The sequence below is a fragment of the Cherax quadricarinatus genome, chromosome 68, assembly GCF_038502225.1.
Source record: "Cherax quadricarinatus isolate ZL_2023a chromosome 68, ASM3850222v1, whole genome shotgun sequence".
Taxonomy (NCBI): domain Eukaryota; kingdom Metazoa; phylum Arthropoda; class Malacostraca; order Decapoda; family Parastacidae; genus Cherax; species Cherax quadricarinatus.
In genome coordinates, this window is record NC_091359.1 from 20604360 (window position 1) to 20616384 (window position 12025).

Genomic DNA, 12025 nt, shown 5'->3' on the forward strand with positions numbered 1-12025 from the left:
GAACAATCAAAGGCACTTCTCAGAGCCAACAAAAACATAACTGTCTTTAACTACAATATCAGATCTTTAACCCTTTGATTGTTTTCGACGTATAAATACGTCTTACGAGCCAATATTTCTGACGTATATATACTCATTAATTCTAGCGGCTTCAAATCAAGTGGGAGAAAGCTGGTAAGCCCACATGTGAGAGAATGGGTCTGTGTGGTCAGTGTGCACCACATAAAAAAATCCTGCAGCACACATTGCGTAATGATAAAAAAAAAAACTGATCGTTTTTTTTGGAATAAAACGCCGACTTTGAGGTGTATTTTCGTATAGTATTTATCGTTGTATTTGCGTTTTCATGGTCTTAGGTGATAAAATTGAAAACATATTACAGAAATAGAGATGATTTTCATTACTTTGACGATGAAAACGACCTTGAGACTGAGCTCAAAGTAGCGGAAATGTTCGATTTTTACCAATGTTCAGGAATAAATAAATCACACCACACATCCAATACACGTCAACTGGGGAGTCTAATATTCTTCACTAGTGCACTGATATTATTTATACCATTTTTACAATAATGCAGTAGTCTGCATAAAAGTAAATTTTGTATTTTTTTGTATGAATAAAAAATCAAAATAGAAAGCAATAATAACATAAGAGGGGCCTAGAGATGTGACTAATGAACAGAGCATATGTTATTTTAGTGCCACGAATGTCTACCTTCTTTATTCTGAACCTTATTTTGAAATTGGCATCTTTTTTAGTTTGCGTGAAATTGGCCAAATTGCCAATTTCTGACCACCATATTGGGTAGTCCAAATTAGTAAATGGGAGGTTTCTTGTACTCAGCTGATAGATAAAATGGAGTTCTAAAGAAATAGCTATGAGTTTGGTCAACTGGAACAATGGAATTGGCTGAAAATAGGGATCAAAGTCGGTGAAATCGCTGATACGCATATGTCACCGAGACCGCTAACTTCGCGGGAGCATAATTCCATGAGTTTTCGAACTTTTGGTGTCATTACCATTGGGAAAAGATTCTCTATCATTTCATAAGAATTTTTTTTTTTTTTTTTTTTAAATTGAGCGACAGAATGACAGTTTCAGAAAGGGGCCTGAAACAGTCAAAGGGTTAAGCAAGCATTACGATGACCTCATAGCATTACTAAATTCCTTGCATGCCAATATGTCCATCATTACACTAACTGAAACCTGGCTAAAGCCTGATGCTACAGATGTCTATGCCATTCCTGGTTACACAGCCATACACAACTGTAGGACAGATCAACAAGGGGGTGGCACAGCTATATACTACTCAGACCAACTAGAATGTATCACTAATACTTGCACAAGGGATGAACATGGGGAATATATAATAGCTAAATTCAAATCCAAATACCTACAAAAACCTCTCACATTGATAAACATCTACAGAGTTCCACAGTCAAACATTAGCCAATTTAGTCAAAACCTAGGAAGTATGATAACTGATGCGCGCATGAACAAAGATCACTTAATACTCTCAGGTGACTTCAATATAAATCTCCTGCAAGACCAGGACCCACACGTTACTGAATTCACAAACACAATGAGTAACTGTATGTTGCTACCAACAGTAACAAAACCTACAAGAGTTACAGAGACTAGTGTTTCCCTACTTGACCACATCTGAACCAACACCATATCCCCTTTAAAATCAGGCATAATTACAGATAATACCACAGACCACTACCCTACTTTCCTCATAACAACTCTTGGTAAATTACCCCAAGACACTACTAAAGTCACCTTCAAACTTCACAATGAGGCAGCCATTAATAACTTCACAACAGCAGTAACAAACATCAACTGGCACACTGAGCTAGAAATCTATACAGATATTGACGAATGTTTTAATAATTTTCTAAAAAAGACCCAATACCTCTATAACAAGCACTGCCCTAAAAAAACTAAACAGATGACAGCTAAGAGACTGAACAGTCCCTGGCTAACACCCAGCATTCTCAAATCCATAAATACAAAACACCGATATGAAAAACAGTACAGAATGGGTCACATAACCAGAGACCAAACAAAACGTTACTCGTCAATCCTAACCAGCCTGATAAGAAGGGCAAAAAAATTATATTATGAGAACAGATTATCCAACTTACGAGGTGATATAAAAAAGACCTGGAAAATCCTATCTGAAATTCTGGGAACAAAAAAGATATCACAAAATAGCGAAATAAAATTAGCAAAATCAGATGAACCCCAACTCCCACCAACAGAAACAGCAAACAGACTCAATGATTTCTTCTCCACAATAGGACAAAACCTTGCCAATAAAATCCCAAGCTCAGATACCCCACCAAATGACTACCTCACTGGCAACTACCCGAACACACTGTTCCTAGCTCCGACTAACCCATACGAAGTCTCCCTTATTATCAACGCACTAAAAAACAAGGCAGGAGATTTAAATACCTTGCCACCCTTTATATACAAAAAAGTGTCACAAGTGCTATCACCAATCATTGCAACACTAACAAATCCATTGAATCCTCCACCTTCCCTACAGTTCTCAAAATAGCAAGGGTCACCCTGATCCATAAAGGAGGAGACCAAACAGAGTTGAATAACTATAGGCCAATATCCAATTTACACCCTCTCTCAAAAATCTTCGAAAAATTAATTCATAAACGAATCTACTCCTACCTCATCTCCCAAAACATACTCAACCCCTGCCAGTTTGGATTCAGGCCTAATAAAAATACTAATGATGCTATTATACATATGCTAGAACATATATACACTGCAACAGAGAAAAAAGAAGTCCCACTGGGGATCTTCATTGACTTGCGTAAAGCTTTTGATACAGTTGACCATGACTTGCTCCACGTAAAATTGTCACACTATGGTATTAGAGGGCACTCCCTCAACTACCTCAAGTCATACCTCAGCAACAGAAGCCAATATGTGTACGCAAATGGGGCAAGCTCTTCCGCACAACCAATTACAGTTGGTGTCCCACATGGAAGTGTCCTTGGCCCTCTTCTCTTTCTCCTATACATAAATGACCTACCAAATGCTTCACAGTTACTCAAACCCACACTATTTGCAGATGACACTACATACGTCTTCTCTCACCCGAGCCCAGTCACGCTAGCCAATACTGTAAATACCGAATTACAGAAAATATCTACCTGGATGAGGACTAACAAACTTACACTAAACATTGACAAAACCTACTTCATTCAGTTTGGTAACAGAGCTACAGATGTCCCTCTTAACATAATGATAAACGGATCACCTATCACAAAGCTAACAGAGGGAAAATTCTTAGGAATCCACCTTGATAATAGACTCAAATTTCATACACATATACAACAAATTTCTAAGAAAATTTCCAAGACTGTAGGCATACTATCGAAGATACGGAACTATGCTCCACAGTCAGCCCTCCTGGCCCTATATCACTCTCTTATTTACCCCTATCTCACCTATGGAATTTGTGCATGGGGCTCAACAACAATTAACCATCTCAGACCACTAATTACCCAACAAAAGGCTGCAGTTAGAATGATAACAAATTCTCACTACAGGCAGCACACTCCACCAATATTCAAAACACTCAACCTACTCACCATACAAAACATCCATACTTATTATTGCACTTATTACATACATAGAACACTTAACTCTGATATTAACCCTCCCCTCAAACATCTTGCCAACCTTAACAGAACACATGACCATAACACAAGGCACAGATCACTCTTTGATGTTCCTCGTGTCCATCTCACACTATGCAAAAACTCAATGCACATAAAAGGCCCTAAAATCTGGAATTCATTACCTGTAAATATAAAAGAAACACTACCTGTTTATAAATTCAAGTCTCTTCTCAAAGATCACTTACTCACCCAAAACCAAATAAATACTGAATAACTGAACCTTATAAATTGTATATCTTAAATGTTTCTCACAATTATATCACATAAATGTTAAATCTAAAACCCAATCTAACAGAATACTCCATTCGACTGAATGTACAGCAATGCATGCAACCATATGACCTGTCTTTGTAATACTCATTTGTGCTTTATAGTTATCTGTTTACAATGATGTTTTATCACTGATTTCATCATTGCTTAGTTAATCTTAAGTTAATTTTAAGCCAGCCCGTAATGCTATGCATATAAGTGGCTTTGACATGCTGCTCTTACCTGTATTTTTTTGTACCTCTGTATGTATGCTCAAATTACTAAATATATAAATAAATGGAGATTTATTTTTTTTTTTTTCTTTCCAACAAGTCGGCCGTTTCCCACCAAGGCAGGGTGACCCAAAAAGAAAGAAAATCCCCAAAAAGAAAATATTTCATCATCATTCAACACTTTCACCTCACTCACACATAATCACTGTTTTTGCAGAGGTGCTCAAAATACAACAGTTTAGAAGTATATACGTATAAAAATACACAATATATCCCTCCAAACTGCCAATATCCCAAACCCCTCCATTAGATTGCAGGCATTGTACTTCCCATTTCCAGGACTCAAGTCCGATTATATAAAATAACCGGTTTCCCTGAATCCCTTCACTAAATATTACCCTGCTCACACTCCAACAGCTCGTCAGGTTCCAAATACCATTTGTCTCCATTCACTCCTATCTAAAATGCTCACGCACGCGTGCTGGAAGTCCAGACCCCTTGCCCACAACACCTCTTTTACCCCCTCCAACCTTTTCGAGGACGACCTCTACCCCGCCTTCCTTCCCCTAAGAATTTATATGCTCTCCATGTCATTCTACTTTGATCCATTCTCTCTAAATGACCAAACCACCTCAACAAACCCTCTTCAGCCCTCTGACTAATACTTTTATTAACTCCACACCTTCTCCTAATTTCCACACTCCGAATCTTCTGCATAATATTTACACCACACATTGTCCTTAGACAGAATATCTCCACTGCCTCCTCGCTGCAGGATTTACAACCCAGGCTTCACACCCATATAAGAGTGTTGGTACTACTATACTTTCATACATTCCCGTCTTTGCCTCCATAGATAATATTTTTTGCCTCCACATATACCTCAATGCACCACTCACCTTTTTTCCTTCATCAGTTCTATGATTAACCTCATCCTTCATAAATCCATCCGCTGACACGTCAACTCCCAAATATCTGAAAATATTCACTTCTTCCATACTCCTCCTCCCCAATTTGATATCTAATTTTTCTATATCTAAATCATTTGATACTCTCATCACTTTACTCTTTTCTATGTTCACTTTCAACTTTCTACCTTTACACACACTCCCAAATTTGTCCACTAACCTTTGCAATTTTTTTTTAGAATCTCCCATAAGCACAGTATCATCAGCAAAAAGTAACTGTGTCACTTCCCATTTTGTTTTTCCCCATAATTTAATCCCACCCCTCTCATCTATAAATATATTAAACAACCATGGTGACATTACACATCCCTGTCTAAGACCTACTTTTACTGGGAAATAGTCTCCCTCTCTTCTACACACCCTAACCTGAGCCTCACTATCCTCATAAAAACTCTTTACAGCATTTAGTAACTTACCACCTATTCCATATACTTGCAACATCTGCCACATTGCTTCCCTATCCACTCTAAAAAAAAAAAAAAATGTATTATGCTTACTAATTCAGAACTTTGTTTAAGATCATTCTTTTCCTCACAGGTCAGATCTACCAAAAGCACTTCATCACAGTTATAGATTCCTTTCAAGATTCTGTCAAGTGTCTGAGTGAGTTCGCTTGTAATGCAGGATTTCCTGATACCAGCATGGAAGCAATATCACTTATTAGAGATTGTGCCAAGTATGTTGATGAGAAACCGCAGGTAAGGCTCTAAACACTAGTATGTATGTGTGTGCAATATTATCGTGATAAACAGGTGATAACACAGCATGCAAAATATTCACTGTTAGAAAATAATGAATTTCCAAGCGCTTTTGTGATTTCTCACTTTATCAAGAACCCAAACCTCTCCTTTAACCCTTTCAGGGTCGATAGGCCCTCTCCTAAACTCGTTCTCAGTGTCAAAAATTTTTCAGACAAAAAAATTATTTCTTCTTATGAAATGATAGAGAATCGTTTCCCAATCATAATGACACCAAAAATATGAAATTTGATGGAAAATTTGCAGAATTATGCTCTTGCGAAGTTAGCGGTCTTGACGATGTTTATGCATCAGCGATTTTGCCCACTTGAGCCCTATTTTTGGCCAATTCCTGTGTACTAGTTGACAAAAATCATATTTATTTCGCTAGAACTCCATTTTTTCTATCGAATGAGTACAAGAAACCACCCATTTACCAATTTCAACTATCCAATAAAGTGGTTAGAAATTAGCATTTTTGCCAATTTCACACAAATTTCAGAAGATGCCTATTTCCAAATAGGGTCCAGAATAAACAAGACAGACATTCCTGGCACTAAAATAACAAATTCTCTGTTCATTAGTCACGTCCCCAGGCCCCTCTTACATTTCTTTTGCTTTCCACTTCGAATTTTTATTCTCACAAAAAATAGAAGATTTACTGTTATGCAGACTACTGCATTAGTGTGGAAATGGTATAAATAATATCAGTGCACTTGTGAAAGAATATTAGACTCAGCAGTTGATGTGTATTGGACGCTTGGCATGATTTGTTTACTTTTGAACTTTGGTAAAAATCGAACATTTCTGTTACTTTGAGCTCAATTTCAAGGTACTTTTCATTGTGTAACCAATCAAAATCATTTCAATTTCTGTAATATGTCTTCCATTCTATAAAATGAGACCAGGAAATCTAGAATACAACTATAAATACCATACGAAAATACAGTGCAAAGTCGCTGTTTTAATCCAAAAACACCGTCAATTTTTTTTTTTCTCATTATGCACTGTGTGCTGCAGGATTTTTTTAATACTGCACACACTGACCACATAGACCCATTCTTTCATATGTAGGCCTACCAGCTTTCTCCAGCTAGATTTGAAGGCGCTAGAATTTAGGCGTTCTAGTACGTCAATAACCCTGGTGTGTAAGCCGTACTAGTACGTCAGAAACCCTGAAAGGGTTAAAGTGCAGGCATTGTGTTTCTAACCTCCAGGACTGAAGTCTGGCTAACCGGTTTCCCTAATTTATTTATTTTTTTTTTCAACAAGTCGGCCGTCTCCCACCGAGGCAGGATGACCCAAAGAGAAAGATAATCCCCAAAAAGAAAATACTTTCATCATCATTCAACACTTTCACCTCACTCACACACAATCACTGTTTTTGCAGAGGTGCCCAGAACACAACAGTTTAGAAGTATTCTTTTCTTTCAACACACTGGTTGTATCCCACCAAGGCAGGGTGGCCCAAAGAGAAAAATGAAAGTTTCTCTCTTAAATTTAGTAATTTATGCGGGAGAAGGGGTTACTAGCCCCTTGCTCCCGGCATTTTAGTCGCCTCTTACAACACGCATGGCTTACGGAGGAAGAATTCTGTTCCACTTCCCCATGGAGATAAGAGGAAATAAACAAGAACAAGAACTAGAAAGAAAATAGAAGAATACCCAGAGGGGTGTGGATGAGCAAGGAGGTTTTAGAGTGGGTAGGTTTATGGGTAGGTTTTAGAGTGGGATGTGTTGATCAAGTGTTTACATTGAAGCTTATATGTGAGCAGTATTTAGACAAAGGTCGGGAAGTTTTTATTGCATTTATGGATTTAGAAAAGGCATATGATAGAGTGGATAGGGGAGCAATGTGGCAGATGTTGCAAGTGTATGGAATAGGTGGTAAGTTACTAAATGCTGTAAAGAGTTTTTATGAAGATAGTGAGGCTCAGGTTAGGGTGTGTAGAAGAGAGGGAGAATACTTCCCGGTAAAAGTAGGTCTTAGACAGGGATGTGTAATGTCACCATGGTTGTTTAATATATTTATAGATAGGGTTGTAAAAGAAGTAAATGCTAGGGTGTTTGGGAGAGGGGTGGGATTAAATTATGGGGAAAAACAAAATGGGAAGTGACACAGTTACTTTTTGCTGATGATACTGTGCTTATGGGAGATTCTAAAGAAATAACAAAAAGGCACAATACCGTGACTGGAACGATACACAAATAACCCGCACATAAAAGACAGAAGCTTACGACGACGTTTCGGTCCGACTTGGACCATTGACAAAGTCACACTGAGAAAAATTGCAAAGGTTAGTGGACGAATTTGGGAATGTGTGTAAAGGTAGAAAGTTGAAAGTGAACATAGAAAAGAGTAAGGTGATGAGAGTATCAAATGATTTAGATAAAGAAAAATTGGGGAGGAGGAGTATGGAAGAAGTGAATGTTTTTAGATATTTGGGAGTTGACGTGTCAGCAGATGGATTTATGAAGAATGAGGTTAATCATAGAATTGATGAGGAAAAAAGGTGAGTGGTGCATTGAGGTATATGTGGAGGCAAAAAATGTTATCTATGGAGGCAAAGAAGGGGATGTATGAAAGTATAGTAGTACCAACACTCTTATATGGGTGTGAAGCTTGGGTTGTAAATGCTGCAGCAAGGAGGCAGTTGGAGGCAGTGGAGATGTCCTGTCTAAGAGCAGTGTGTGGTGTAAATATTATGCAGAAAATTCAGAGTGTGGTAATTAGGAAAAGGTGTGGAGTTAATAAAAATATTAGTCAGAGGGCTGAAGAGGGTTTGTTGAGGTGGTTTGGTCATTTAGAGAGAATGGATCAAAGTAGAATGACACGGAGAGTGTATTAATCTGTAGGGGAAGGAAGGCGGGGTAGGGGTCATCCTCGAAAAGGTTGGACGGAGGGGGTAAAGGAGGTGTTGTGGGCAAGGGGTTTGGATTTCCAGCAAGCGTGTGTGAGCGTGTTAGATAGGAGTGAAAAGAGACAAATGGTATTTGGGACCTGACAATCAGTTGGAATGTGAGCAGGGTAATATTTAGTGAAGGGATTCAGGGAAACCGGCTATTTTATATAACCGGACTTGAGTCCTGGAAATGGGAAGTACAATGCCTGCACTCTAAAGGAGGGGTTTGGGATATTGGCAGTTTGGAGAGATATATTGTGTATTTTTATACGTATATACTTCTAAACTGTTGTATTCTGGGCACCTCTACAAAAACAGTGATTATGTGTGAGTGAGGTGAAAGTGTTGATTGATGATGAAAGTATTTTCTTTTTGGGGATTTTCTTTCTCTTTGGGTCACCCTGCCTTGGTGGGAGACAGCTGACTTGTTGAAAAAAAAAATTACAATTTATAATAGTTCTTGTCATTTCATAACCAATCTTTGTTCTGACACTAGTATTAGGTACTGAAATTGTACTCAAATTGTCACAAACACACTGACAGGTGGACATTTACACCTGCCTTGGTCATTTACTATTGTCTTGGAGTATATACAAAGTATGTATATGTCCCAGCAATGTTTTGGACATGTGGGAGTATAGGAGGAGGAAGAGGAGGAGGAGAAGAAGAAGAAGGAGAAGGAGAAGAAGGAGAAGGAGAAAAAGGAGAAGAAGAAAAAGGAGAAGAAGAAAAAGGAGAAGAAGAAAAAGGAGAAGAAGAAAAAGGAGAAGAAAAAGGAGAAGAAGAAGGAGAAGAAGAAGAAGAAGGAGAAGGAGAAGAAGAAGGAGAAGGAGGAGAAGAAGGAGAAGGAGGAGAAGATAAGGGAAGAAGAAAAAGAAGAAGGAGAAGAGGGAGAAGAAGAAGGAGAAGGAGAAGGAAGAGAAGGAGGAGGAGAATGAGAAAAAGAAGAAGGGGAAGAAGAAGAAATAATAATAATAATAATAATAATAAGTTCCCTTGAAGCATTTAAAACAAGCCTTAGTTCACCCCTGACAGTGAAGTGATAAGATGAGATAACATTAGATAAGAAGTGACATTTGATGAGCATCAGCCCTCACCTTGTTTTTGCTGGTACACAAACGTGTCTGTCTGTCTATTTGTCTGTCAAGCTCCCTGTCTATCTGTCTATCCATCTAGCTCTCTGTCTCAGAGAGGGCCACAAGACTGCATCATCACATTTACTCGTATCTTCAAGCAGAGTATAGCACTTTGTCTGGATTTTTTGGGTTATCCCAGGTAATTTACACTATACTTGTATTTATGTGTACCTGTGAGAATGAGATAGAGACAGATAGAAAGAGATAGAGACAGATGGACAAAGACAGACAGACAGGGATAGACATAGATACAGACAGACAAACAGAGATAGAGCCAGGCTGCCAGCCAGCCAGCCAGCCTGCTGAACAAGTATTACGTTCTAGAATTGTTTCTCTTTACTTAGAACATAAGAAAGAAGGAACACTGCAGCAGGCCTACTGACCCATACAAAGCAGGTCCATTCCCCCCTCCAGATTAGCCCAATGACCCACCTAGTCAGGTCACTTCCACTTCAGAAAGGAGCACGGCATCAAACCTAGTAGCACAAAGTAGTCAGGTGCACCTCAGGCCCACCCACACCCACTCATGTACATGTATTTATCTAACCTATTTTTAAAACTACACAACATTTTAGCCTCTATGAATGTACTCGTAAGTTTGTTCCACTCATCCACAACTCTATTACCAAACCAGTGCTTTCCTATATCCTTCCTGAATCTGAATTTTTCCAACTTGAAACCATTGCTGCAAGTTCTGTCTTGGCTGGAAAATTTCAGCACGCTTATTACATCCCCTTTATTTATTCCTGTTTTCCATTTATGCACCTCGATCATATCCCCCCTAATTCTACGCCTTTCGAGAGAGTGCAGATTCAGGGCCCTCAGTCTATCCTCATAGGGAAGATTTCTGATACATGGGATCAACTTTGTCATCCTCCTCTGTACATTTTCCAGTGCATTTATATCCATTCTGTAATACGGTGACCAGAACTGTGCAGCATAATCTAAATGAGGCCTAACCAAGTACAGTGGACCCCCGCATAACGATGGCATCGCATAGCGATTTTTCCGCATAACGATTACTTTTATCGCAAAATTTTTGCCGCGCATACCGATTAAAAACCCGCATACCGATTTTCGTCCGAGACGCGTCCAATGTGCCCTCAGCCAGCCTCACATGTGCCGCTCCGTCCCATTGTTTACCAGCCAGCCTCCGCGGTAACATCCAAGCATACACTCGGAATATTTCGTATTATTACAGTATTTTCGGTGCTGTTTCTGGAAAATAAGTGACCATGGGCCCCAAGAAAGCTTCTAGTGCCAACCCTACACCTCAAAGGGTAAGAATTACTATAGAGATGAAGAAAGAGATAATTGATAAGTATGAAAGTGGAGTGCGTATAGCCGACCTAGTCAAGCTGTACAAGAAACCCCAATCAACCATCGCTACTATTGTGGGCACCAGAAAGACAATCAAGGAAGCTGTTCTTGCCAAAGGTTCAACTGTGTTTTCGAAACAAAGATCGCAGTTGATGGAAGATGTTGAGAGACTCTTATTGGTGTGGATAAATGAAAAACAGATAGCAGGAGATAGCGTCTCTCAAGCGATCATATGTGAAAAGGCTAGGAAGTTGCATGAGGATTTAATTAAAAAAATGCCTGCAACTAGTGATGATGTGAGTGAATTTAAGGCCAGCAAAGGTTGGTTTGAGAGATTTAAGAAGCGTAGTGGCATCCATAGTGTGATAAGGCATGGTGAGGCTGCCAGTTCGGACCACAAAGCGGCTGAAAAATATGTGCAGGAATTCAAGGAGTACATAGAAACTGAAGGACTGAAACCTGAACAAGTGTTTAATTGTGATGAAACAGGCCTGTTCTGGAAGAAAATGCCAAGCAGGACCTACATTACTCAGGAGGAAAAGGCACTCCCAGGACATAAGCCTATGAAAGACAGGCTTACTTTGTTGATGTGTGCCAATGCTACTGGTGATTGCAAAGTGAAGCCTTTATTAGTGTATCACTCTGAAACTCCCAGAGCGTTCAGGCAAAAGAATGTCCTCAAGGATAATTTGTGTGTGCTGTGGAGGGCAAACAGTAAGGCATGGGTCACTAGGGAATTTTTCTATAACTGGTTACACCATGCATTTGCC

The 12025-nt window shown here is 39.0% G+C and overlaps 1 protein-coding gene across 5 annotated transcripts in view; it reads left to right on the forward strand.

Annotated features, from left to right (window-relative positions):
• Positions 1–12025, forward strand: part of Sec71 (ADP ribosylation factor guanine nucleotide exchange factor Sec71) — a 291696-nt gene that overhangs the window by 231293 nt on the left and 48378 nt on the right. For all 5 annotated transcript variants that reach the window (XM_053789547.2, XM_053789544.2, XM_053789546.2 and 2 more), the window contains one exon: positions 5698–5858. In XM_053789547.2, the coding sequence (XP_053645522.1) occupies positions 5698–5858 (161 nt within the window). The remainder of the gene's footprint in view (positions 1–5697; positions 5859–12025) is intronic.